Raw genomic sequence first — 27,999 nt, 5'->3', positions numbered from 1 at the left:
GAGCATGGGCGCGTAATAGACTACACGGTTTGGAGACCGGAAACAAGATCGATGGCTGGAGAAGGATCCTCCACACCTGCTTCGGAGATCTCGGCGGCTCAGTTGGAGTGGCAATGACTGGCGTGGCAAGCTAAACCTGAGGTAACAAGCTGGTGGGGGTGAGGGGACGACGCCAAGTGGAAGGCTCCGAACCGGTGGCAGTAGCGCAAGATGAAAGTAGCCAAGCGGGCTAGTATGGGGTGTTCCTCGGACGCGGAGGACACTGGGTACATGGGTGAAACAAAGGAGCATGATCAGACCGGGCTAGGGCCGACGACGCGTGCATGGGAAGTAACCGGAGTTCGGCACGGGCAGTGCCGAACACAAGAAGGGGATGCGTGGCACACCGAGGTGTGGGAGCGGGAATACAGGCACGATGATGGGTTGTTGGTCTAGGTGATCTCGCGTAGAAGGCCAGAGATGTTCTTCCTCTTCATCTTATTGTTAGGGTTTCTACTTTGGTCTTTTCATCCTATTTCGTTTTAGGGTTTCATTTTTGTCTTCTTCATTGTCTCGTGGGTTTGGTTCATTCTTTCAAGTGGACGTTAGTATTCCGTTTAGGTTCTTCTTCTTGTGAGAGTTCGTGCGACTTAGGGTTTATGTGGTTTAGGGTTTCAGATGGTACTCTCTCTTCTTCATGTGAGGGTTTGGTTTGGTTTGGAGGTTCGTACAACAACGACTTGGCAACAGACTGTTGTTGTGACCTAACCTACCTTGGTCCTGCTCAAGGCCGAAGTTGTATCTTGCTCTTGTATATATATATATATATATATATATGTATGTATAGTGAAGTTCTGTGCATTTGTGTCAGTGTCAGTGTCTTTGGAGTTCCTTCTTTCTGGTTTCTGTACATAGGATGCGTGTGTCTACTCAGTGTTGCGTGTGTGCTCTTTTCCCTCTCTCATACGGTTGCTCCCGGTACATATCCGGAAACACTCTGGTTGGTGTCTTGGCCGGTCGCGGGAAATAGTGAAGCTCGACCTTCCATACTTTTCTCTCTCTGGTCCAAGACCCCTGTGGTCCCGCCCCGGATCTAACACGCGCGCGCGGATTACCTCGACACCGGCTTACCACTCTGACTGCATATCCGATATCTGGCCGGGTACATACCATTGTGTACATCAAGCTCTTGACGGAAGAAGCATATGGTATCCTGATTATATCGAGCTTCTCTGCCTTTGTCCTCGGGCTTTGTTTCCTAGATAGCTTGCAGTTTGCCGGAAGTGTCGATCCGACCGGTTTGGCCTTCGACATGTTGAACCTTTGAAGCACCTTTGTCACGTACTTCTCCTGTGACAACCACAATAGCTTCTTCGACCGGTCCTGGATGATGTTCATTCCCAATATCTGTCTTTCCCGACCCAAGTCTTTCATTGAGAAGGTCCAGTTCATGGCCCTCTTCAGCATCCGAATCTTGCCTCGGTCTTGTCCAACAATCAACATATCATCCACATATAGGAGGAGTATCAAGAAATCTCCTCCGTTGAATTTCGTCACAAACACACAGTGATCCGCTTGCATTTTGTGGTACCCTTGGTCGGTCATGAAGGAGTCGAACTTCCGGTACCATTGTCGGGGAGCTTGCTTCAGTTCGTATAGGCTCTTCTTCAGCCGGCACACCAGGTGCTCCTTCCCTTTCTTCTCAAATCCTTCCAGTTGATGCATGTAGATCTCCTCTTCAAGGTCACCATGGAGGAATGTTGTCTTGACGTCCAGTTGCTCTACCTCGAGGTCCAAGCTTGCCGCTATGCCCAATACCATCCAGATGGATGTCATCTTTACTACCAGGGCAAAGATCTCATCGAAGTCCACTCCTTTCTTTTGTTGGAAGCCCTTCACCACAATCTGGGCTATGTACCTTGGTGCATTTCCGGTGTCTCCTAGTTTTAGCTTGTACACCCACTTGTTCTGGAGTGCTCTCTTCCCTTTCGGCAATTCCGTCAGTTGATATGTGTGGTTCTCATGCAGGGAATCCAGGTCATCCTACATGGCACTCAACCACTTGCGGTTGTAGGTGTCTCTCTTTGCTTCTTCAAAGCTTTCCGTCTCCCCCTCCGCGGTTAGCAACACATGCTTTGCATCCGGAAATCTCAAAGGGGGCTCTTCTCTCTCGGAGAGGATATCTCTGTCCTTGGTTTCTGACTACTAGTTCCTCCATCTATTCTGAATCTGAATCCGAATTGAGATCTTGCTTGGTTCCGGTGTCTTCTTCTTCGTCGGTCGGTTCGGTTCCTTGTCCGAATCTGGCCGGTTTGTCGAGTGTTATCCGGTTACCGGCTAGTGTCCGGTTTTCAACCAGGTAGGTCCTTGTGTACTCAAGCTGGCTTTCATTGAATGATCCAGAGTTCGTCACCTTCTTCTCCGGCTCCCAGTCAGCAATGGTCATGACTTTCATGAAGACTATGTCCCGACTCCGAAACACCTTCTTGTCGACTAGATCCCACACTCGGTAACCGAACTCATCATTGTCGTATCCAAGCAATATGCATGGCCTGGACTTAGGATCCAGCTTTGGTCTCTTGTCCTTTGCAACATGCACATATGCGAGACACCCGAACACCTTCAGATGCCGGTAAGATACATCTTTACCGGTCCATACTTTCAAGGGTGCTGAGGGTGATCTATTTATCACATAGGTCGTCGTCATCAGTGCCTCGGCCCAAAACGTCTAGGGTAACTTTGCATGTGCTAGCATGCTCCGGACTCTCTCCATTATTGTCCGGTTCATCCTTTTGGCCAGCCCGTTTAGTTCCGGCATCTTCGGCACGGTGAATTCGAGTTGGATTCCATTCGACCGATTGTACTCCTCGAACTGGCCCTGGTATTCTCCTCTGTTATCTACTCGAACTGCCCTTCCGGCTGGTTTCTCATTCCACTCTTGCGTGGAGCTCCTTGAAGACGGATAACAATTGATCCTTCGTCTTCAATGGTGAGACCCACAACTTCCGGCTGTGATCATCTATGAAAGTCACGAAGTACTGCAATCCGGCATGTGACTTCGTGTCCACTTGACACACATTGGTATACACCAACTCCAGTTGCTTGCCAACCAAACAATCAGTGCACTTCTCAAGTTGTATGTCCTTCACCAGAATGAGGTTGTCTTCGACAAGCCTCTTCATCCCCTTCTCACTCATCTGACACAGTCTTTTGTGCCGTAACTCACCGGCAGTGTCGGTGGCTACGTTCACTTCTTCTTCCCGACATATTTGGGCATGCATCAGGTACAATGTGTTGACCTTCCGGGATCGGGCCACTATTAGGCTCCCTTTGCTGAACTTCATGACTCCGTTCCGAATGTTACCCGTGTAGCCTTCATCATCTAGCCGACCGGCTAATATCAGGTTCAGTCAAACCTCCGGAATGTGTCGGACATCCTTCAACAGTAACTTGCATCCGGTTGATGTCATCAACAACACATGTCCTATGCTGACAATGCGGCATGTATCTTCATTCCCCATCCGGACTCAACCGTGATCTCCGACTGTGTAGGATGAGAAGCATCTCCAATCCGATGACAGGTGGAACGACGCTTCGGAATCGACAAACCACGTTGTCTCGTGTTGAGCGAGCAAGCTCAACCAGATCTAGATCGGCATCCAGAAGGATGAGCCAGATCGGTATCTGGAAACAACCGGCTGGATCGGGGAGCAGGATCGGAGAGCCGGAAGTCTAGTAGTAGCCTAGACTACTAGGTAATCATTGTCTGGTAGTTAGTGTCAATCACACGTGTGAGCATTGAAGTACTTGTCAGTATTTCTGTCAGTCCTTTATGGTCCTGTATAAATAATGTTATTTAGCACGTTCTATGTACACAGAGTTTTAGAGTTAATGTTTGAATATAGTTTTATGTTCTATTCTCTCTGTCTCCTTTGTGTTTTAAGCTTTTCCATTAAACCTTCATCTCATTTTTTGTTGCTATCCGTCTGAGTCGGTTCTGTATAATGCTTCCGCACATTAACATTCACATGGTATTAGAGCACGAGGGTTGAGAACCTTTGTAGTCGACATTTGCTTCTGTAGACGAACCGTAGTACCCGGTAACAACAAATAGAGAGAAGATATGGACAAAGGAATAACGAGTTCACTTCCAACAGAGAAGCTCGACCGGAACAACTATGCGTCCTAGTCATATAAAATGCATCAGTACCTGTTGGGGCATGGATATTGGAGCTTCGTGGAAGGAACAAATGAAGTAGCACCGGAGCCGTCACACAAATACTTCTCGGTATAGGAGCAAGGAGTGAGTTGGGTATTGTACTGTCTCACGTCTGGTGTACATGATCAAATGCTCAACTACACCAAGTATGCAAAGACGCTGAAGGAGGCCTGGGAAAATCTACGGAAGATTTTCGCCGCAGGTACCACAGCTTGTAAGTTGTAGCTCCGACAAGAGCTGAACAACATCCGGCAAAGAGACATGTCGGTTATGGACTACACCACCAAGATAAAGGAGATTTGTGACGCACTCGGGTCCATCAACGTGACGGTGGACGAAGACGAGATGGTACAAATCAGCCTCGGTGGTCTAGCGCAAAGGTATGGGCCAATCCGGACAACGATCTACACCCGGGAGAAACCAATGTCCTTCTTCGCTTGCAATCGATGCTGATGGTTGAAGAAAACCACACGAGTGGGTCAAGGACCACTCAATCGGACAGTCGGATGTTGTACACGGAGATAGATCGGCCCATGGACGTGGTGGACGAGCTGGGTCGGCACGCAATGGAGGCGGCCGGCAAGAGCAGGATGGGAGGCACAAAGGAGGTGCCGACAGCAGTTCCGGACCCTCCACAAGCAGGGGGAGTCAAAGTAGCGCCGGGAGCCGGCAAGGAAAGGCCGCCACGGAATGCTGGTACTATGGCAAAAAGGTCCATAAGGAAAGCGAGTGCTGGAAGAAGCGCGCCGATTCGGACAAATCCGGATCCAGCAAAACCGGTCAGGAGAATCGGTAAAGCTCGCACTGTCGGACAAAAGGTGAAGCTGATGAACGCATTACACATTCCGACTATCACAAAGAACCTGGTGTTGGTTGGACAAATCGTCGACCAGGGGATGCAAGTGCGGTTTACACACCTTGGGTGCTTCATCGAGGAAGAGGGCCAGATAATTGCGCAAGGGCGCAGAGAAGGAAGGATGTTCATCCTCAACACTAATGACGTTGGCACCGCTATGTTTGCGAAAGGGTAGAAGGTCGAATTGGACATTGACCTGTGGCACAAGCGGATCAGCCATGTCAATTATCAGAAGCTTCAAGACCTGCAATCGAAACAAGTCGTTTTCGGTTTACCGAAATTTAGTGGTCGGAAGGCCGAAATATGTGAAGCCTACCAACTTGGGAAGCATCATCGGCTTCCATTACCCATCAATTGAAACTGGAGCCATAACAAACTCGATTTAATCCATTCAGATATATGGGGACCGACACAACACGTTAGTCTTGGCGGGAGTGGGTATTTCGTCTCCTTCATCGACGACTACAGCCGGCACACGTGGATCTACCTCATCGAGAGGAAGAACGAAGTCATCGAGTGTTTCCGGAACCTTCAAAGCTTGGTTGAACGGGAAACGGAGAGGAAGCTTGGTTCAATAGTTATCTGTAGCAGAATGGAATTCAAAGAGAATTCAGCTGCAGGTACATACCGGAGAAAAATGGTGTGGCTGAAAGGAAGAACCGGTCGATTGTCGATGCGGCAAGGGTAATGTTGGAGGAGAAGAGCATGCCCCATTTCTACTGGGCTGAGACGGTCCGGACAGCCGTCTACATCCAAAACCGGATCGGTGACAAGGTGTCAACACATGAGCTATATTTCGGGCGAAAGCCGAATTTGAGACACCTTCGGATATTCGGTAGCATAGCATATGTGCATGTACCGGATGAGAAGCGGAGGAAGCTAGATCTGAAGTCAGAGAAGTGCATTCTAGTCGGTTACTCGCATCAGAGCAAAAGGGGTATAACTGCTTTAACTCGCATGACCTCTAAATCGAACTCGTCAATGTTCATCTCTAAAGGTGCGGATGGTCCGGTTTGTATCCTACTTTATGTTCATGATTTAGTCATCATCAGACCCGGACGCAATGAAATCGGCCAAGTAAAGTCCCAGTTGGCGGATGCATTTGAAATGAAGGACCTGGGGGAGCTCCATTATTTTCTTGGGATTGAGGTGATCTGAACCCCCGACGACATATTGCTCTCACAACGACACTATGTGTTGAATATGTTGTACAAGTTCGGCATGACGGAATGCCGACCTGTCTCCACAACCCTAGACCAGAACCAGAAGCTCTATCCCAACTCCGGACCGGCCTGCGATGAGAAACGGTTCCGACAAATTGTCGGAAGCTTGATATACTTGACAATCACTCAGCTCGACCTCAGTTACCCGGACGGAGTGATCAGCCAGTTCATGCAGAAGCCGACCGTCGAGCACCTTCAGTGCACACACCAGATACTCCGGTATGTGAGTGGCACGAAGGACCGAGGACTGTTATACCGGCATGGTATAACCGAAGCACTAGTCGGATATACAGATGTCGACGGGGCCGGTGATCCATCAGATCACCGATCCACCTCCGGTTACATGTTTTCTCTGTGTAGCGCGGCTATAGCGTGGAGCAGCAAAAAGCAGCCAACAATGGCTTTGTCGAGCACAAAGGCTGAATACCGGGGTGCTACCAATGCCACCTGTGAAGCCATCTAGCTTCAACGACTGCTGCAAGACCTACGGATTGAGGTCTCGACCCCGATCCTGATCTATTATGACAACATGAGCAACATTCAGCTCGAGAAGAACCCCGTGTTCCATGCTCGGATGAAGCACAAAGAAGTCAACTATCACTTCGGAATGTAGAACGGATCAGCAAATTGCCGATATATTCACCAAACTGCTTGGATCGGACAAGTTGCAGCACTTCATCGAAATGCTTGGTGTTCAGCATTTCGACGTGCCGCACTTGAGAGGGAGAAAAGGAAAGACAACAGATGGAACTGGACAAGGAGCCGGAGAGGAAGAAAGAACCAACAAAGGCGGAGACAAGAGGAAAAAGGAAGCCGAGCTGACCGAAGGAGTCAGCACATCCGGAAAGGTCGGAACAAACGGCAACAGCGGCAGAGTCAAGAATGACAGAGCCGACCGAAGAAAACGACGAAGAATGTTGGCTGGCAAAGACTTAAGAACTGGATAAAGTCCAGAACGGGAAAGGGAGCTGATTATCTATAATATTTAGAAGGATCTTTTGAGAAGCGAACTGACGGACCGGAATCGGTATGCCAATCTGGATCCGGACCGGTTCGTAGCCGGTTGCTGGTTGGCACCGGTTTGTACTTAGGACCAGGGACCTATAAAAGGGCCCGGTTAGATTATAATCATTAGCAGATAATTAATAGAGTGTTGTTGTTGTGTATCTTAATAAGTGTTAATTACCATTATGTGCTAAGTGTAATTCATCTTACGCGTGTATTGTGACTAATGATCTTGCCGATTAGTAACCGATTAGGGTTTCATTCATAGTTTGGTCTAAGTTTATCTCATTGCAACACCCCTTTGGTGAAGTGTCTCAAAGAGACACTCTGTGTTAGGGCATTGTCCGGCCCCTAGGGATAACAAAGACCCAGACGTGGTCCGGTGTGGTGAAGGGCCTGAAACCGGAAAACGAGTTGGAGAACACCGACTCGGACAAGAGCTGGAACGAATCGAAGGAAACCGATTTGGTTCAAGATTCGGAGAAGCCGGATCAACTAAAGGCCAAGCGGACACGAACGCAGTGGAAGTCGACACCAAAACGAAGGAACCAACGGGCTAACAAGCGCCGAAGTCACAACAGCGAGGGAACTTAAATGGGCCTATTGAGCAGACAAGCCGACCGAGGAGGTTGAGGTGCGCAGAACCAAAAGGGTCGTGGCAAACAAAACCGGATCGGACGAGGAACGCAAGCGAGGCGAAGCAATGCCAGGACCCGGGTAGAAGAACCAGCTGCCGCGAACACTCACACCACGATCCGACCTCAAGTTGAGCTTGAGGGGGAGTGTTAAGCGAACAAGCTCAACCGGATCCGGATCGGCTGAATAAGCTTGAGCCGGATCGGCATCCGGAAGGATGAGCCGAATCGGTATCCTGAAACAACTGGACGGATTGGAGAGCCGGATTCGAGCGGGAAACGGAAGGCTAATAGTAGCTTAGACTACTAGGTAATCATTGTCTCGTAGTTAGTGTCAGTCACACGTCATTGTGAAGAAAACTAGCCATAGGCGGATTCGGGCAAAAATGCCCATGAACCGACTCTTACACGGATGGACGCATGAATTGATATTTTGATATTGATTCATAAATGGATCAACTAATGTAAATACTAAGTAGTGCACATTTATTAGGAAGGATTGTGCGTATCTCTGTTAGAAGGGACAGGGAATAAAGCGATTTGACTAGGGAAAGGGGCACCCCTTTTTGGGAACTATTTAAGGAGAGGAGAGAAGGAAGAGAGGGGATCGCGCGTTAAGGAGGACGAAGTGCTGCAGGACCGAGGGCTGAACTCTCTCTCCTCCTCCGACCGTCATTCTATGTGGGTGCGGGGGGAGTTTGACGCCTCTGCTTCGTGGGTAGCTCGTGCGCTGCCAGTAGAGGTTTTTCCTTCTGCGTTTCTCTGGGTCCAATGTGTTCCATCTGTGTGCGTGAGTAGGGTCCCTGTGTCGGGCCCATCGTCGCCTTGCCGGTTGTAACCGTCGGAGTTTGTACTCTCTTGTTATTGTAATCAAGTCTTCTGTTCTATATCTCTCCTTCTCGCTTCTTCGTGTTTGTGAATCTCTCTCTCTCTCTCTCTCTCTCTTTCTCCCGACGTGAACGGGCGGGCAAAGGAGTTGAAAGATGAGGGGATCGGAGCTAGCAAAGGCAATGGCGGTAGCCGTCGACCGGCTGGTAAGTGTTCGTGAGGGGATGGGTACCCTTGACAGAGCTATTGAATTGATCGTCGACTCTTTAGGCCGGTTCGGAGGGAAAGACGCCACAAGTTATTTGGAGGCTTATCAGGCCGAAATGATCAGGAGGGATATCCCGGTGGACAGGCGGCTGTCCGGATTCCCTCGGGTGGTGACACCGGGCATCCACGCGGAGGTGCTCGAGGTGCTGGCCGGATGCCAGACTTGGGTGTCATGAACAGTACTGAGACAAAGAAGGAATTAGTACTAAATGAAGGATTAGTACTATGAGAGGTGTGGAACTTCTTCGAGAGAAGGAAGAAGTGAGCAAGACAGAGAGAAAAAGAGAGATTGAGAGAGAGACAGAGAGAAAAAGAGAGATTGAGAGAGAGACAGAGAGAGACAGAGTGATGATAAGAAAGATATGTATTATATGAAGAGAATATACAATGGTGGCTAAAAGGCTTAAGATTGGTGTTGAACCAATTTGGTTCAACATAATGCCTAGTGCCCTCTTTTATAGTGTTTTCAGGAGTAATCCTGAAGCTTCTAGAATGTTCCAGAGAAATCTGGAATATACACTAATTTCCTATAATAAAATGAAAATGAAAATAATATTCTACGTATTACAATAGATGATCTAATGGTCAAGAGCTCGACCCATATAACCTAAGGTCATGGGTTCGAGTCTTGCCATATCATGACACTATCCCCCCTTTAAAACGACGAGTGTCACAAGTCGTCTTGGATTGAGGACCTGGTTTGTGTGGATATTGACGATGGAAGTCTTCAAGAAGAGCACGAGCATTGGTCACATTCTCGATCGGTTCCCAAGTACGTTCGTTGGGGCTATAGCCTAGCCAATCGACTAGATAGTAGAGCTTGTTGCAAACAATCTTGGAATCAAGTATGGCGGCAACCTCGTACTCTGGCCCATCTTCAAGCTCGATCGGGGGTGGAGGTTGGATAAGATGTCCTGGGATGATGCTGTCATGGTAGGGTTCGAGGAGAGAACTATGAAACATTGGATGTATCCGAAGTTGAGGAGGTAGATCGAGACGAAAAACGACATCATTAATCTGTCCAATAATACGGAAAGGACCTAACCGCCGATAATCTAACTTCTCACATAGACGAGTAGTGTTGATGTGTCGTCGTAGCAGCCACACCCAATCTCCAATATTAAAACTGGATGGAAGTCGATGACGATCCGCGTAGACCTTGTGTGTTTGTTGAGCTTGCTAGAGATGAGTAGATAAATCCGCTTGTATCTTGCGTAACTGCTCCAAACGATCCTCTGCGCACGGATTTGTGGACACCTCTGGGGTTTCAAGTACACTCCACCTGGAGTGACATCCCGTATAAGCATAAAATGGCGTAACTTTAGTGGATGCGTGGATAGAGTTGTTATAGGCAAATTCGGCGAAGTGGAGAATATCTGCCCAGTCATCTTGATGATAGCTGAGAAAGCACCGCAGATACTGCTCCAATGTTTGATTTGTTCGTTCAGCTTGGCCGTCAGTTTGTGGGTGGTAGCCGGAGGAGAGGTTACAAGTGACATTGAGCATGTTAAAAAGGTGCTTCCAGAATTTTGACACGAACTGGGGTCCACGGTCGCTGATGATACTATCGAGAAGTCCATGATGCTGACATACTTCACGCATGACAATTTCGGCAGTGTCTTCACTGGAGATCTCCTTAGTACATGGCAAGAAATGAGCCATCTTCGTATATCGATCGACCACCGTTAGAATCGCATTGAACCCCTTAGAGACTGGAAGATCTGTGATGAAGTCTAGAGCAATGGATTGCCACGGCTTGCTTGGAATTGGTAATGGTTCTAATAAACCATATGGATAATGCCTTGGCATTTTCGCTCTGCAACATGTATCACAAGGCCGAACAAAATCCTCGACAAATTGTCGCATACAGGGCCACCAGAATGTTTGTTGTACTAAATGTAATGTTTTAGTACTACCAAAATGCCCAGCTGTATATGTGTCATGACAGTTTTGTACTATTCGAAGGCGGCAAGAACCATTAGGAACATACAAAAGTTCTTTAAAGAAGAGTAATCCATCATGGTATTTAAATTGCCGATAGTCCGTACCTGGTGGTTGTGACTGTGAGCACGACGCTCGAGAGGGATCAATTTGTGCTAGTATAGCTTGGGTGAATGCATCTATCTTCAAGTCTTCACGTATGGTATCGATAATGTGGGAATCCATAGGCATGTCAAAGATCTGTGTTGCTTGTAGTCGTGCCGGTCGCCAGATGACTTGTTTTTGGTTATCAAAAGCTAGCTCGCCGAGACGGGGTGCTAGATATGAACGTCGTGATAATGCATCTGCCTTCCCTTGGTGCTTCCCCGGACGATATGTAATTTTGAAGTCGAAAAGCATGAGGAAGTGGGCCCACCGAGCTTGACGTCGATTCAACACACGAGCATCCTGAAAGTAGGCAAGATTCTTGTGGTCACTAAATACGGTGACTGGATGAGAGGATCCCTCCAAAAAATGCCTCCATTGCATAAAAGAATCCACTATTGCCAATAGCTCCTTATCATGAATTTCGTAGTTGATTTCGGCGGCGTCAAACTTGCGTGAGTGAAAAGCCACAGGATGTAGCTTCTCATCATTCCCCTGTTGTGACAGAATGCTCCCCAATGCAAAATCCGATGCATCAGCTTTGATAATGAATGGTTTTTCCGGATCGACATGAGCTAGAATTGGAGACGATGTAAATGCCTTTTTAAGACTCTCGAAAGCCATGTCCGTTTCTTCAGACCAGATGAACGGTTGTCCCTTCTTGGTAAGTTGTGTGAGAGGTAGAACGATCTTTGAGTAATCTTGTATGAACTTCCGGTAAAAATTGGCAAAGCCTAAGAAGCATTGCACATCCCGCACCGAACACGGAGTCTGCCATTCTACCACCGTTTTGACCTTAGCTAGGTCCATGGAGATGCCTTCTGACGAAATGATGTAGCCGAGAAATTCCACTTGGTTGCACCCGAAACTACATTTTTCCAGCTTTGCATATAGACCATGTTCTCGAAGTCATTTTAGTACTAATAATACATGAGAATCATGTTTTTCTTGGGTCTTTGAATAAACCAGTAGATCATCCAAATAGATGATCAAACAATCATCCAATAGATCTCAGAATATATCATTAGCCATGTGCTGGAAGACTGTCGGCGCATTAGTGAGGCCGAACGGTATGACCGTATACTCGAAGTGCCCATATCTGGTGCGAAACGCAGTCTTCCATTCGTCTCCTTGTCGGATCCATACGAGGTTATATGCTCCCCATAAGTCGATCTTCGTGAAGAACCTGGCACCATTGATCCGTTCTAAAAGACTTGAGATAAGGGGAAGAGCATACCTATTCTTGATTGTAACCTTATTCAAGCCACAGTAATCTACAACGAGACGAAGCGATCCATCTTTTTTTTTGACAAAGAAAATGGGCGCGCCGGCTGGAGATTTCGAATGCCAAATGAAACCATTTTCCAAATTCTCCTCTATATAGGCCCGAAGGACTTCCAGCTCGGTTGGTGACAAATTGTAGATCGGTCCCCATGGCGGCTCTTTTTCCAGTTGTAAATCGATGGGGCAATCGTACGGTCGATGATGAGGAAGTGTGTTGGCTTGTACGTTATCGAACACATCGGCGTAATGACGATACTTCTCGGGAAGTTGAACGGTGGATTCTTCTTTAGTGGTGCTGGAGGGGTTTACTGATATTGCAAAGAGGAACATTTCCTCCTTGCGCCCTTCTTTACGCAACTGACGTAGTGAAATGGTTGCCATCTTCTGAGTTGACCCTTGGGTTTGTCGACACCGGATTTCTCTTGTTCTCCAATCTATGTCTGGGTTATGTAACTCGAACCACGGTAATCCTAAAACTATAGGATGTTCTAGGATACTAATAATATTAAATGATACTACACATGCTAAGTTATCTAGGACAATATTAATGGGATCTGACTCTTCTATGATATTTCCGGAAGCAATGGGACGTCCATCAATGAGTACTATAGAGGCTGGACACTGGAGTTTTCTTAGGGATATCTTATGAGCTTGAGCAAATTTCTTATCCATAAAGCAAGAGTTAGCTCCGAAATCTAGGAGTGCTAGGACATGTACTGGAGGGGTACTTTTAGTACTAACTATTTGGGCTACGAACACATCACTAACTTGCTTAGAGGGAATGGAACCACTAATGGGCTGCACAGATCTAGGGTTGTCCAACCAAACGGCTCCTATTTTGGCTGGACTTAGTCGTTTAACTCTTCTTCTAACTGACTAAGGACATCAAATTTGTTTGCTAGATCTGGGATATTAGTACTATTAGGACTATCAGATATCCCTACTGAAATTGGCTCGGATTTAGTACAATTAGAACTAGCGACTATTTGGTTTACCTGTCTTCTTGGCCTATGGGGGCAATTTATTGCGATATGTCCTAGTCCACCGCAGTAAAGACATAGTCGATTTGTACGGCGTCGCTGCTTTTCTTCTTCGGATAATGGCCCTCGACGACGTGTAGTGTCAATCTCCATCGGAGTCGGAGTATTCGCTGGAGGCGCATTATATGACTCCCTCGGAAAAGTTCTTGCTACCACTGAGACGTAGGTGGGCTCTGATCTTGCCCTCGGCATCTGTAGCTGTCGTTCCGAACGTCGCTCAAAGAGGCGGTTGTCACATCTCACCGCGTGACTGATTGCTTTTGTTAAGGACTTTGGCTCTTCGGGGAAGGTCAATAGTAAATCCTTGACGTCGTTGCGTAAACCATAACGAAATTGCTCCATCAACGCTTGATCATCCCAAGGGATATCTGCGGCGAGTAGGCGAAAATTTGCAGCGTATGTGGAGGCTGGACGGTCACCTTGGGGTAATCGCCGGATTTTGTTGATTGCGGTCCTGATGCTGTCAGTATCTCCGAAACATGCTTTAAACTCACCTAGAAACTCTTCAAAATTGTTGAGTAACGGAGATTCCTTTTCTAATAGTGGAGCGAACCATGACAACGCTGAGCCACTTAACAAAGTGCCTACTAAACCCACTCGTGATGCATCGGTGGGATATCGGGAAGGATGCATTTGAATAACTAATCGTACCTGGTTAAGGAACCCTCTAAACTGCGATCGCATTCCATCGAACTTCGTGGGAAGGCCAATCTTGGGTTCTTTATGAATCCCTTGTGTTCCGGGCCCTTGTTGTTGCATCGCTACGATGGTTGCTTCGAGTTGTTGCACGCGTAACGCAAGTTCCCCATGTTGTTGTTGCGTTTGCTACTTTTCTAAGGAGATTTGCTGAAGATCCCCCATCAACCGTTGGTTTTCTTGTTCCAAAGCATGGAACTTCTCCTTCAAGCATTGAAATTCCGAGAAAACAAATTGATATTCTTCAACGCTAACAGTGGCCATGGGATGAAAGAAAAGAGGAATAAAAGATTAGTAGGAAATGAGAGAGACAGAAGGTAGGGAAATTGGTTCAAACTGTCATGAACAGTATTGAGACAAAGAAGGAATTAGTACTAAATGAAGGATTAGTACTATGAGAGGTGTGGAACTTCTTCGAGAGAAGGAAGAAGTGAGCGAGACAGAGAGAGAGAGAGAGATTGAGAGAGAGAGAGAGAGAGTGATGATAAGAAAGATATATATTATATGAAGAGAATATACAATGGTGGCTAAAAGGCTTAAGATTGGTGTTGAACCAATTTGGTTCAACATAATGCCTAGTGCCCTCTTTTATAGTGTTTTCAGGAGTAATCCTGAAGCTTCTAGAATGTTCCAGAGAAATCTGGAATATACACTAATTTCCTAGAATAAAATGTAAATGAAAATAATATCCTACGTATTACAATAGATGATCTAATGGTCAAGAGCTCGACCCATATAACCTAAGGTCATGGGTTCGAGTCTTGTCATATCATGACATTGGGAGGAGTTCGAGCTGCAGCTCCTCGAGATGTAAGGGTTTTGATGACTCGCTTCGGCTGTCGAGGTGGGACTTCATGGCGTGGGTGGAAAGCCCCAGAAAAGGGAGGAACACGTCGATGCTCCTCCAGGAGTTCGAAAAACGGTTCGCGCGGCTATCGACGCTGGACCGGACCGTGGTCGAAACGAGTTGAGTACTACTGTTTGTCAAGTCGGTGGATGCGCTCGACAGGGAAAAGGTGGGTCCCATATTGGAAACGGACGAAGCGCTCACGGCAGACTGGGCCGTGGTAAAACGGGTCTGCGCAGCCGTTTCGACAAACGCCGCGATTGGAGCAACGGAAGCTCGTCGGGGTCAGGGCCGGTCCCGGGGAGGAGGCTTCTGGAGCCGGTATCGGTGCCGGCCGATACGAAGGAAGAGACCCAAATTTGGCCAGAGTCGGGGTCGGCATCGAAGGACGTGGTCAGAGGCCCATTGGGAGGAGGAGCTCTGGAGGAGCTGACACAGATGGTGCGCGACCTACAGATCACACAGGCCCGGAGAGACAGCGGTGCATGTGGTGTGACGCGATCGGTCACATTCGGAAGGATTGCGCGGATTTCGCCGATGCGCTCAGGACCAACGTGTTGTACCTCTGGAACGGGCGAGTGCACGTGAGCGAGACCCGGAGAGCCCTAGAACTAAATACGGGGCGCGGCGGAATGAAGAGGTTGATGGAAGAGGCCGCGGCATAGCACGTTGAAGCCGTTAACTACTCAGTGTCGATGGGAATTCGGGTCGGGGGTGATGAGACCCGAGAAGCGAAGGACTCTGGATTATGGCTGCTAGTGCTAGAAGGCCTCTCCGGAGTTCGGCTGAAGAAGGAAGAGGCGGACCGCGCGGAGCAGAGGGTCCAGGAGGTCACCGGTTAGGACGATCAGATCGAAGAGAAAACGGGCTTCGAAGAAGCCGCTTGCCAGAACTATGAGGTTCTGGTGGAGGACAAACGGGCAGGAAAGACCGGAGGGGTCGGGTCCCCTGCAGAGGTATGAGACCCGGTTTGGACCGAAACGGACCGGTGCTGGCAACCCAGGCGCGCCGGACGGAAAGAAGCAGGCAGGGTTTCGGTTGAGCACCAAAATCGAAAGGACCACAGACCTGCGAAAGGTCCTGGAGGAACGTATCCTCGACAGTAAAGTGGACCTGTCGTTGCGGGAGGTGTTGGGAATCGCCAAGAGGGAGTTCCACGACTCCATCGTAGACTTGGTAAGGCAGAAGAGGCTCTCAACGGAGCCAGAACCGGGGAAGTCGGTGGAGGTGCGGACCACGCACTTGGAAGACGCGGCCCTAGAAGACGAGTTGGCGGAAAGCCACTACACAAAGCCGCATTGGGCCAGGGCAACTACGGAAACCCCTATACGGATCGGCAACGTTCCGGAACCGGTGGTAGCGTTGGTAGACCATGGATCCGAAATCAACCTGATGTCCATGGATTTCTACAAGAAGGGTAAATGGTCGATCAACACCAAGCATGGCTAGAAAATACGGGCAGCGACGCATGCCACGGAAGAACAACATGGAGCCTGTTCGAATGTACGGGTGAAAATCGGCGATGTCGAGATCGACCAACACCTCTTCGTGCAAGAGACATCCTCGCATCCGGTTATATACTAGGAGAGTTGTACATCACGGCGGCACGGATGGAGACCAAGGTGTTGGACAACGGTTCGGCCTATGCAAGAGTCAAGAGCTAGGACGGGCGTTACTCGGTCCAGTTCCTGACGGTGTGACCAAACCATGAGCGTAACCACGAGGCCCTCGGTAGCAAAACTCAAGGGGATTTTTAAAGAGGGTTATCAAGGCGTGGGGCCGCGATAGTCCGGACACCCGGGAAAAACCCCACAAATGTACAGTACGGAAGAAGACCTGTACCATAAGTAGGAAATTTTGGTTCTCCAACAACAGAGGTTGTACTATGGCCGGGAAAGGAAGCGAGCGGAGGAGCGCGGTCTCTTTTGACGACACCTTGGGCGAGTTGCGAAAGGTGATCGGTGAAGACCTTAGAGAAGACCGGACCGTTCTGGTAGGTTTGATGGGAATGTACGAAGTCATCGCGGACTTCGGGGAAAGGATCGGGTCGGATCGGACGGCCCGTGTGGATACAAAGTACAAGACTGTGGATCGGAAGGTGAGGCCGGTCGCGGCACCCTTGCTGAAGGGTAGCGAGGAGCGGATAAAAGGGGTCGCGTCGGACCCCAGTTTATGGAATCCGGCTGGCATAGGGCACCGGTTCACCGACATAACGCTACGGGAGCTCAAGGTCGGTGGGGGTGGCTTTCTACTGCCGGCGGAGGAGAACAGGTTTCGGAGAATGCTTGGAAGGCATGGGAAAGCCTTCGCGTTCTCGCTGGGGGAGATTGGGTGTGTGGACCCGACGATCGTCGAACTGATGGTGATCTTCACGGTACCGCATGTACCATGGAATCTCAAACCGATTCTGGTGCCGAGAGGTGACATCCCGAAGTTGATGGAGCTTCTGAAGCAGAAGGTGGAAATGGGCATCCTCGAACCGTCGAGTGCCCCGTATTAGAATTAGTGGTTTACGGTGCCGAAGAAGAACGGCACGCTACGCTTCATTCAGGCCCTGCAACCAGTCAACAGGGTGACCATCCGTAATGTAGGAATCAGACCGACCATAGACGAGTTCGCGGAGGCCTTCGTTGGAAGGTCGATCTATTTGGTCGGTGACTTATACTCGGGGTATGACCAGTTCCAACTAGTCGTGGAGAGCAGGGATATCACGACGATGTGAACTCCTCTCGGCTTGGTACGAATGTGTACCCTACCAAAAGGAGGGACCAATTCGGTGGCGCATATGGTGAACGCAATGAGCAAAGTGCTAAGGGACTGCATCACGGACATCACCATGCCATTCTTGGACGACATCCCGATAAAGGGGTGTCCGGTGGATGACGCGGGCGAGACTGTCGGGCCAGACGGATGCCGGAGGTTCGTCGTGAACCACATCTGTCAGGAACTACGCGCTCCTATGAACAATGCTCAGCCACAACCGAGCTTAGAATCAAACACAAGAAACGGGGAATGAATGCACGACACAATGGAGAGAAGAGTACACAGGATGTTTACGTGGAAAACCCAAACATGGGAAAAACCACAGCAGGCCACTGACTGCTAACTATCTCTATGTAACAATATACAAAAGATGAACACAGAGGCAACGACCTCTTGTTCATTATCTTTGCCACAGGCGGCGGTTACAACAGAGGCAACGACCTCTTCGTGTCTTTCTCTCTCTCTCTCTCTCTCTCTCTCTCTCTCTCTCTCTCTGTACACTGTTGCGCTCTAATCTTGCGCCAACAAGAATGACAACCACAACTAAAGTTTTCCCTAAGTCATATTTATACTAATATGACTTTTTGGCTATTTACAAATATAGCCCCGATAGACTCTCAGGAAACATATTTACGAATATGTCCCTTCATCCGGTGAACACTTCTCACCGGGCCTTCACTATCCGGCTCTTGCCGGGTACTCCTCATCCGGTTCTCACCGGGTCTTCTGTAGCCGGGTAGTCCACATTCGGTTTCCTAACAACAGTACTGTTCTTCTCACTTCCCATCCGGAGGGACCTGTCTCCTAACAACATCAACGACTACGAGAAGGTGCTGCAGAAGCTCGAAAACGCACGACTCACCTTCTCCGGAGAAAAATCGGCATTCGGGCAGTCGGAGATCTTGGTGGTCAGACACCTGTGCGGGCCCTATGGTAGGAAACCGTCTCCGGCAAAGGTGGAGGCCATCTCGGTGATGAGGGACGATTGCAGGTCCGTCACGGAGGTCCATAGATTCTTGGGAGCATGCGCGTTCTACCACATCTGGATTCCGCACTACGCACATGTTACGGAGCCTCTCTACGGGCTATTGAAGGAAGGGCATGGGTTCGAGTGGAGGACGGAGCACATGGAGTCGGTCCGGAGACTAAAGGAGGCGCTTACGGTAGTGCCGACCCTCTGTAAAGAGGTTTACGACAAGGGTGTTCCCATCTACGTGACGGTGGACACGAGCCCGCCCGGGATTGGGTGGGTAATTAGTCAGGAGGACAAGGACGACGTTCGATTCCCTATCCAGATCGGGGCGAAGGTATTGAGTGAGCGGCAGCGAGGATACGCACAAGTTAAGCGCGAGCTTTGGGGTATCGTTTCGGTAGTCAAGGCTGACAAGGACTATCTGATCGGGACGGAGGTGATCATCGAGACGGACTGCCTGCCGATACTCGGCATAATTTCCGGATGCGCGACGCCAGACCTAGCAATGCTCCGGTGGATAGCGTACATTAAGTCCCTGAACCCAGAGATACGACACATCTCCGGAAAGGACAACGCCATGGCCAACCTGGTGCTTGCACGGGAAGACTTAACGAACCAGGTGGAAGGCCGCGCACTGTAGAACAAGACAACCGCGGCGGTATGCCGGTTCCTGATCGAAGAGGTAGTGTGTCGACACGGGTGCATCGGGAGGATCGTGGCGGACCGGGGAGAGCTGGATGCGAGGGAGGCTGAGGAGTTGTTCGACCGGCTAGGGGTCAAACTCTCCCTCACTACGGCATACAATCCGGAGGCGAACGGAAAGGTAGAACGTGGGCATGGGCCGATCGTAAAGGCGTTGGTGCGTGCATGCATAGGGCAGGTCGGGAATTGGCCGCAACTCCTTCCTTACGCACTATGGGCGGACCGAACTACGCACAGTTCGGTAACAGGGTTTATGCTGGCAGAGCTGATGTATGGACAGATGCCGATCATGATGGTGAAACAGACCGTTTCTTTGTGGGCGGCGGTAGATTGGAAGGACGAGATGAGCCGAAAGGAGTTGCTGGCGGCACGGATTCGGCAACTCGAGCGGAGGCCGGAGGACATGAAACGGGCAAAGGAAAAGCTGCGGGTGGCAAGGGAAGGGAACAAGACCCTGTTCAACCAGACGCACCGGTTGCGACCAAAGAAGATCGAGGAAGGCGACTGGGTCTTGGTGTACGACAGCAGCCTCGACAATCAGCACAAGGCGGTGCGAAAGTTTGCAAGGAGATGGTTTGGGCCCTACACGGTGACGAGCACGAACGACAACGGCACGTAGCACCTCGCGGAACTTGACAGGACACAACTAGCAGTACTGGTGGCCGGGAAGCGGATCAAAGCGTTCAAGAAGCGGTTCGAGGACGAGCCGGACCCAGAGGGAGTGGACGGGAGCGACGATGACGATAAGTTCGGGCCCGGCAAAGAATCGGAGAGCGTCGACTGAAGCCGGTTTTCTTCGGTATCAACCCGTCTTTGGCGCATGCCGGTGGATGCGCGGTTTGGTGGGGGCGGATGTCGTGAAGAAAACCGGCCATAGGCAGATTCGGGCAAAAAGGCGCATGAACCGGCTCTTACACGGATGGACGCATGAATTGATATTTTGATATTGATTCATAAATGGATCAACTGATGTAAATACTAAGTAGTGCACATTTATTAGGACGGATTGTGCGTATCTCAGTCAGAAGGGATAGGGAATAAAGCAATTTGACTAGGGAAAGGGGCACCCCTTTTTGGGAACTATTTAAGGAGAGGAGAGAAGGAAGAGAGGGGATCGCGCGTTAAGGAGGACGAAGTGCTGCAGGACCGAGGGTCGAACTCTCTCTCCTCCTCCGACCGTCATTCTCTGTGGGTGTGGGGGGAGTTCGACGCCTCTGCTTCGTGGGAATCCCTTGCGCTGCCAGCAGAGGCTTTTCCTTCTGCGTTTCTCTAGGTCTAGTGTGTTCCGTCTATGTGCGTGAGTAGGGTCCCCGTGTCGGGCCCATCGCCGCCTTGGTAGTTGTAACCGTCGGAGTTTGTAATCTCTTGTTATTGTAATCAAGTGTTCCGTTCTATATCTCTCCTTCTCGCTTCTGCGTGTTTGTGAATCTCTCGCTCTCTCTCTCTCTCTTTCTCCTCTACTCCCTAGTCCGAGACCCCCGTGGTCCCGCCCGCTTCTACGCGCACGCGCGTAACAACGCGACAATGTGTGAGCATTGAAGTACTTATTAGTACTTCTGGCAGTCCTTTATGGACTTGTATAAATAGTGTTGTTTAGCACGTTGTATGTACACAGAGTTTTAGAGTTAATTTTTGAATATAGTTTTATGTTTTGCTCTCTCTGTCTCCTTTGTGTTTTAAGCTTTTCCATTAAACCTTCATCTCATTTTCTGTTGCTATCCGGCTGAGCCGGTTCTGTCTTACGCTTCCGCACATTAACATTCACATCTCCTCGCCGACAAGGTTTAACTCATTCTCTTCGGTAATGAGCACTAGTTCTTCTTCACTTGTTGCGATTGTCGACGTTCCTTTCCGATCCGGGCCTCTCCGGTCCGAACTATTTTGGTCCGAAGTCTTCTTCAAATCGGTAGTGCCAGTTTCTTTCTCCTTCAAGAAATGTCGGCCATTCTTCTGGAAGTGCCCCAACTTCCCATAGTAGAAGCAAGAAGGCCTCCCCCTTGACTTCGACCTCGTCCTCGACTTGTCCCGGTTTTGGGGACTCCGATACCGGCCTCTTGCCCGGTTGTGGTCATCTTCCGTGACCAAGGCCTTCAGGTGGAAACCGAATTTAAGGCACCTTAAAATATTTGGTTGCATTTTATATCTACATGTGCCGGATGAGAGGATGAGAAAGTTGGACCTGAAGTTGGAGAAGTGCATCCTTGTTGGCTACTCACATGAGAAAAAGGGGTAAAGTGCTATAACCCCAAACAAAACCAGTTCGAGTGAACTAAGATGTCGAATTTGATGAGTTGGTATCATGGTGCTCTCTACTGGCTCCAATGTCCGACTCCGACTCGATTCGGGAGGATGAGGCTAGTGAGCCCGAAACGATCCGCGCAAAAGATGAAGAAGAATTCGGTACTCAAGATGAGAGTCCGATCTCATTCCGGCTAAGTAGGCCGAATGAGTGCATGAGTCGGAATGACCAGTCAGATGAAGAGTGGGCGAGTAGTGGAGACTCGGTTGTGCTCTTCCTGCAAGGAACCGAGGAGATAGTTCACGCGCAAAGAGACGGGGAAGACAAAAATGACGGAATATGACACCGGCAGGGAAGAGTCAGATCAAAGGAAATCCGACTCTAGACAGATCGAAGACGGACCTTCAGAAGAGAAGTCTGAGTCGGCCCAGAAGGCCAGGAAATCGGTAGAAACTGCGTCAATCGACCCACCAGAAGAACCTCGTTAAACAGTATGGGTATAACGAACTTACACGACGCATCACTATGTGTACATGACAAAAGTGGCAGAAGTGCGTGAGCCGGAGAGCTATGCAAAAGCGGCAAAGGACGTACATTGGCTTGCCGCTATGGAGGAAGAGATGCGAGCACTTGATGCCAACGACACATGGGACCTGATCGAACCTCCCGGACATTGCAAATCAATCGGTTGCAAGTAGGTGTACAAGGTAAAGTATAATATTGACGCTTCAGTCAACCGGTACAAGGCCCGGTTAGTGGCCAAAGGATACACACAGACCTATGGAATTGACTATGGTGAGACCTTCGCTTCGGTAGCGAAGATGATGACGGTTCGTGTGGTACTAGTGGTTCTTGCGGTAAGCGGGTTGCCTCTTCACCAAATGGACGTGAAGAATGTGTTTCTTCAAGGTGATCTTGAAGAACAGGTCTACATGATCTAGTGCCCTGGATTTCATTCGGAGATGAACAAGTCGACAGCATACCGACTTAAGAAGTCGGTTTACGGCCTAAAGCAAGCCCCCCATGCTTGGAATTCAAAGATTACTCATTGGTTGCGTAAGATAGGGTTGGCGGCCTCCAAGGAGGACTCTTCATTGTTCATCCGGATGGTCCGGTATTTATTTTGTGATATTTATATTATCTAGTCATCACTGGGCCCAGCCTCACTGAAATCAACCAAGTGAAGTTCTGGTTGACGGACGCATTCGAAATGAAGGACCTGGGAGACCTTCATGACTTCCTCGCGATCAAAGTGATCCACACCCCCAATGACATTTTGTTATCTTAGTGACATTATGTGTTGAATATGTTGCACAAGTTCGGGATGATGGATTGCGGACCAATCTCCACACCCTTGGATAGGAACCTAAAGCTTCGTCCCGACTCCGAACCGGCCAGTGATGAGAAACGGTTCCAACAAATTGTCGGAAGCCTTATTTATTTGACGATCACCCGACCCAACATTAGCTATCTGGTTAGAACAATAAGTCAGTTCATGCATAAGCTAACTATGGAGCAGCTTTAGTGCATGCATCGAATACTGAGGTATGTTAGCGGCACTAAGGACCGGAAACTGTTATACCAACATGGTATACCCAAAAAGCTAGCCGGATATACGGATGCCGACTAAACCAGAGATGTGTCGGATTGACGATCCACTTCTGGATTTATGTTTCTCTAGATAGCACTGTTGTTGTGTGGAGCAGCAAGAAGCAGTCGACAGTGGCCCTTTCGAGCACTGAGGCTGAGTATTGGGGCGTTACCGTTGCCACCTGTGAAGCCATTTGGTTTCGGCGGTTACTGCAAGACCTCTATATCGAAGTCTCGATTCCAATCCCAATCTACTACGACAACATGAGCAACATGCTGCTAACTAAGAACCCTATGTTCCATGCTCGGACGAAGCACATAAAAGTGCATTATCACTTTGGGCGCGAGCAGGTGGTCAATGGTGAAGTCGAACTCCGCTATGTCCCGAAGGATTGGTAGGTTACCAACATCTTTATCAAGGCCCTCAGGACCGAAAAGTTGCAGCATGTTTCGGAGATGCTTCGTCTTCAACATCTCGACATGCCGCAATTGAGAGGGAGAACCGGAACGGAAATTGGGAAAACAGGTGATGGCATTGAACAAAGAACCGGAGAGAGGGGGAGACAAGAAGACGAAAAAGGAAGCCAAGTTGACTGAAGAAGTCGGGACATTCGATAAGGTCGGAACAAGCGGTGATGGTGGCAAACTCAAGATGGGCAAAGCCGGCGGGAAGGCCAAGAACCGGACGTCGTCTGATGTGGTAAAGGGCTTGAAGACTGATGACAAATCGGAGACAACCAATTCGGGCAAGATCTAGAACGAATCAGATACACCCGATTCGGAGAAGCTGAATCAATTAAAGCTCAAACGGACAAGAAGGCAACAGAGTCAACACCGACACGGAGTAACCAACAGGTCAGGATGCGTTAGAGAGTCAACAGAAAAGGAGCTGAGATTGGGCCTTATGAGCATACAAGTAGACCAAGAAGGTCGAGGTGCGCGAGACAGGATGGGTCGTGGAAATTGAAAGCAGACGGGTCGAGGAGCACAACCAAGGCGGGAATCCACCAAGGAGAGCCACATGAGAGGACCGGCCACCACAGACACTCACACTATGATCCGACCTCAAGTTCAGCTTGAGGGGGAGTGTTGAGTGGACAAACTCAACCGGATCCGAATCGGCTGAATAAGCTAGAGCCAGATCAGAGTCTAGAACGAAGAACCGGATCGGTGTTCGGATCGATATCCTACACCAAAAGCTGGATAAGAGAGACGGATCGGATTGTAACCAGTAGGCCGTTAGAAACGTACGAATCTAGCCTAGTACGTAGGCATATGTTTGGGAGTCAGTGTCAATTGCTCGTATGAGCATTGAAGTACCTGTTAGTACTTATGTCAGTCCTTTCATGGACTTGTATAAAAGTGATCACTGAACACATCGTATGTATAGAGTGTTATTATTTTGAATTGAGTTTATGCTATTCTGTTCTCTCTATGTCTCCCGTGTACTGCGTATTCTAAGCTTCCATTAAACCAGTGTTTATTCTTTGTTCCTATCCAGTGTAACCGGTTTTGTCAAAGCTTCCACACACGTATTCTTTTACAATTGGAAAATGCTGAGTCATAGGAATCCAGATTTTCAACATCGGAGGACAAATGCATGTAATGAAGTTGTGATCCTTTTTTAGGAAATCAAAACTCTAAACTCTTCCCAAGGAAAGAAGCATATTTGTTATTGATTGCGTCGGGAGAATGATACTTCCATGTGGGGCTCGAGAGAGAATCGTTACGGATATACAAATGCTTATGAAGGACGGAGAGTTTCACTTAATTTTTTTGCCCTCCACACAAGCAAAATACATTTCCTTTGCTTGTGTGTGCGAGCACACACACACACACACACACCAAGATCCTATTCGAACCAAACTAATTTCAATTCTTTCCCAAATATGACAAGCCACTTAAATCAATTCGAGATCTTAGAAAGGTCGGGGATGCCATATCAAGATTCTCCGCAAGATTCTCAATGGGTGGTTTAGCCCAACACAAAAGAGAGCAATCCATTGATTACAAGAGGCCGATTAACTCAAACCCCATTACCAAGAATTTTTAAAATACAAATTCGAATGAGAGAGAGAGAGAGAGAGAGAGAGAGATCCTTTCATTTATTTATTTCCATGCCACCCTTCCAAGATTCCAACGAGAATCTACGTAAGCGATCATTCCTTTCCTTGGGAAAAAGGTTACCCCAAAACTCTCACACGTTCTCTGAAAAACGAGAGGACAAACGTGGGCTCATTTTGTTTGGGTTCGTTCAGCCTTTTCGTAAATGGTTAATTCTTGTAATCTGAACTGCTTCCTCTTCCTTGTGTCCGTTTTCTTAACAATCGTTGCGGGAGATGGAAATGCAGGGCTCCGATTCCCGGTGATATATGATGATGCCAACAAAAATGCAGTCGGAGGAGGAGGAGGAGGAGCAGAAATCCAAAGAGCCCGGTCGGATCGCCTCCAGTTTCCGCTGGCCGCGCTTGGCCCAGGTTTCGGGGAGTATTTCGCCATCATGAAGATCGGGACACCCCCGCAGAGCATCGCCCTAGCCATCGACACCGGGAGCCAGCTGCTCTGGCTCCAGTGCCAACCCTGCCTACGCTGCGGAACCCAGGCCGAAGGTTACTCCATCTACAACCCGGCCGATTCGAAGACCTACGTACCCTTCGCGTGCGACGAAGAAGAATGCCGGGGAGATTCTAGCGTGGCCACCGCGTGCAGTAGCCAGAGAGCCTCCCGCATCCGAATTGATGCCTCTCGAGACCAGCCTGCCGGACAGGAGGCCCAGAATCCAGATTCGAGAAACCGCAGTATACATGATGATGCGGTCGCCATTGTGGCCGCCGCCACAGGCGGCCACGGTGAAAGATGCATCTACGCGGTGAGTTACGGAGATAGCAGCAATAGCACGGGCTACTTGTCCGCCGAGACATTCTCGATGCCCACCGCTCATGTCCACACTAGCATTCTCGCGGACAACATCGTCTTCGGATGTGGCCTCATTAACACCGGGCTCATCTCCACGCTCAAAGCTTCGGGCCTCCTGGGCCTAGACCGCGGCCGATTCTCCCTCATCACCCAACTTAACATAAAGACATTCTCTTATTGCTTCCCGAATCGATGGCGAGACCATAGCCGTGACAGTGAAGATGATGGTGGCGGTGGTACCGCCCCGACTGCTGCCGGATTCTTAAGCCTTGGCTCCACTCCTGACCCTGGGGACGGAAACCTCCAATACACTCCGCTCCTCCGAAACGTGAAATCCGAATTCCTATCGCAATTCTACTACCTCAACCTCACTGGAATCAGTGTGAATGACCGCCGTCTCACGATTCCCACCTCGGCATTCGGCGGCTGTGCTGACATGGAGGATCCGGAATCTCCGACCCAGATCGATTGCGATTCGCCGGGCACGTCCACCATCATCGATTCCGGAACCACGATCACAAGCTTTGTTCATGCAGCTTATGTACCTCTAGCACGAGCCTTCGACGAGGCCATGGATCCTTCGCTTGCGAGAATCAATGTTGGGGACGAAGCTCTGAAGCTGTGCTACCAGGTGCCAGTGTGGAACCGACGAGCTCCTAGCCCGCCACGTGTGACGCTTCATCTCGCGGGGCCTGTCGATCTACTGCTTGAGCCACTTCATGTCATTGCATTGGTCGGTTCGGACACGAGTTATAGCTACTATTGCATGGCCTTCATGGATTCTGGGTCTGGACCTTCCGCAACTAATTATATTGGAAACTATCAACAACAAGATTTCCTTGTGGAATATGACCTTGTTAACAATAGAATTGGATTTGCCCCTTCTAAATGTAGTAATGCAATGGAGCCCCTCGTTTGGAGGTGGCAATTCGTCATCACCCAAGTGCTAGTGTTGTGGTTCCTTTACATTCATTTCGTGAACAATATTTCCCAACTATAATATGATAACAGTTGTTTATTAATTTTTCAATGACGATCGAAACTTCCTTTTAATGACTATATTGTCCGTGGGGTTTCATGGGTCCTCCCCAAGTGCCTGAATTTGTCAAGATCTCTGGGTTTTCATGGGTCCTCCCCAAACGCCTGAATTTGTCCAGATCTCATAAAAGTCGTTATTGTTCAAAGTCTCTTTTCTTAGGCAATGAATTTTGGTGTAAGCTTATGGGTTGTGGTGTTCCTGTTCTGTCCCAGCTAGGACACAATCCCAATCTAAACTAGACCTCCCCAGGGAGCCCAGTCCCTATCTCGAAGAAGGTGCTACCATGGGTCGGACTACCCAGTCCCAATAGACTACCCAACGACTAGCAAGCCAGGTCTTGGCCTATATAATGAGGATCATAGAGTGAACCACACGTGCATTTGCATTTGAGTATGGCAAACACCCTCGAAGTATATTATATACCATAGTTTTGGATTCATTTTGTAATATATGGTAAAACATTTTTCAAAACAAAAGTTAATGACATTGCAAATATCACATTACTTTCTTAATAGCCATATGCGTTTAGTCATCAATTCTAGTAATAAATATCCAAAATACCTAATCTTCATAACTCTCGGTTGTTTGATAAGGCTTATATTACTCTACTCAAAGCATGTTGCCAGGGAAGACATTAGTAGCTCAAAGCATGCTCTTCATCATGCTCATTAATATACCCATATGGTCCTTCATAATGTTGATATGGATGCATGCATGGGTCAACACATGGTAAAGACATTACTAGCTTGTGGGGATGTAAACCATTCATACCAGATATCCACAAAGAGTGGACATTCTTCTTCTTCTTTCCAA

At 48.9% G+C, this 27,999-nt stretch overlaps 1 protein-coding gene across 2 annotated transcripts in view; it reads left to right on the top strand.

Moving 5' to 3' along the window:
* Positions 1-27,200, top strand: part of LOC147849921 (aspartic proteinase nepenthesin-1-like) — a 68,863-nt gene extending 41,663 nt beyond the window's left edge. Inside the window, exon 2 of one of the 2 annotated variants that reach the window (XM_087337094.1) lies at positions 25,637-27,200. In XM_087337094.1, the coding sequence (XP_087193220.1) occupies positions 25,732-27,147 (1,416 nt within the window). In that variant the 5' untranslated portion in view covers positions 25,637-25,731 and the 3' untranslated portion in view covers positions 27,148-27,200. Of the gene's footprint in view, positions 1-25,627 lie in introns of both variants that reach the window. The other variant, XM_087337093.1, reaches the window with a different exon arrangement.
* Positions 27,201-27,999: the final 799 nt, after the last annotated feature.

The sequence above is a fragment of the Azolla caroliniana genome, unplaced genomic scaffold, assembly GCF_043228905.1.
Source record: "Azolla caroliniana isolate FFs.n. ecotype wild unplaced genomic scaffold, voAzoCaro1.0.p SCAF_22, whole genome shotgun sequence".
Classification (NCBI taxonomy): domain Eukaryota; kingdom Viridiplantae; phylum Streptophyta; class Polypodiopsida; order Salviniales; family Salviniaceae; genus Azolla; species Azolla caroliniana.
Note: the sequence above shows the minus strand (reverse complement) of the source record. Positions and strands in the feature narration are given on the sequence as shown.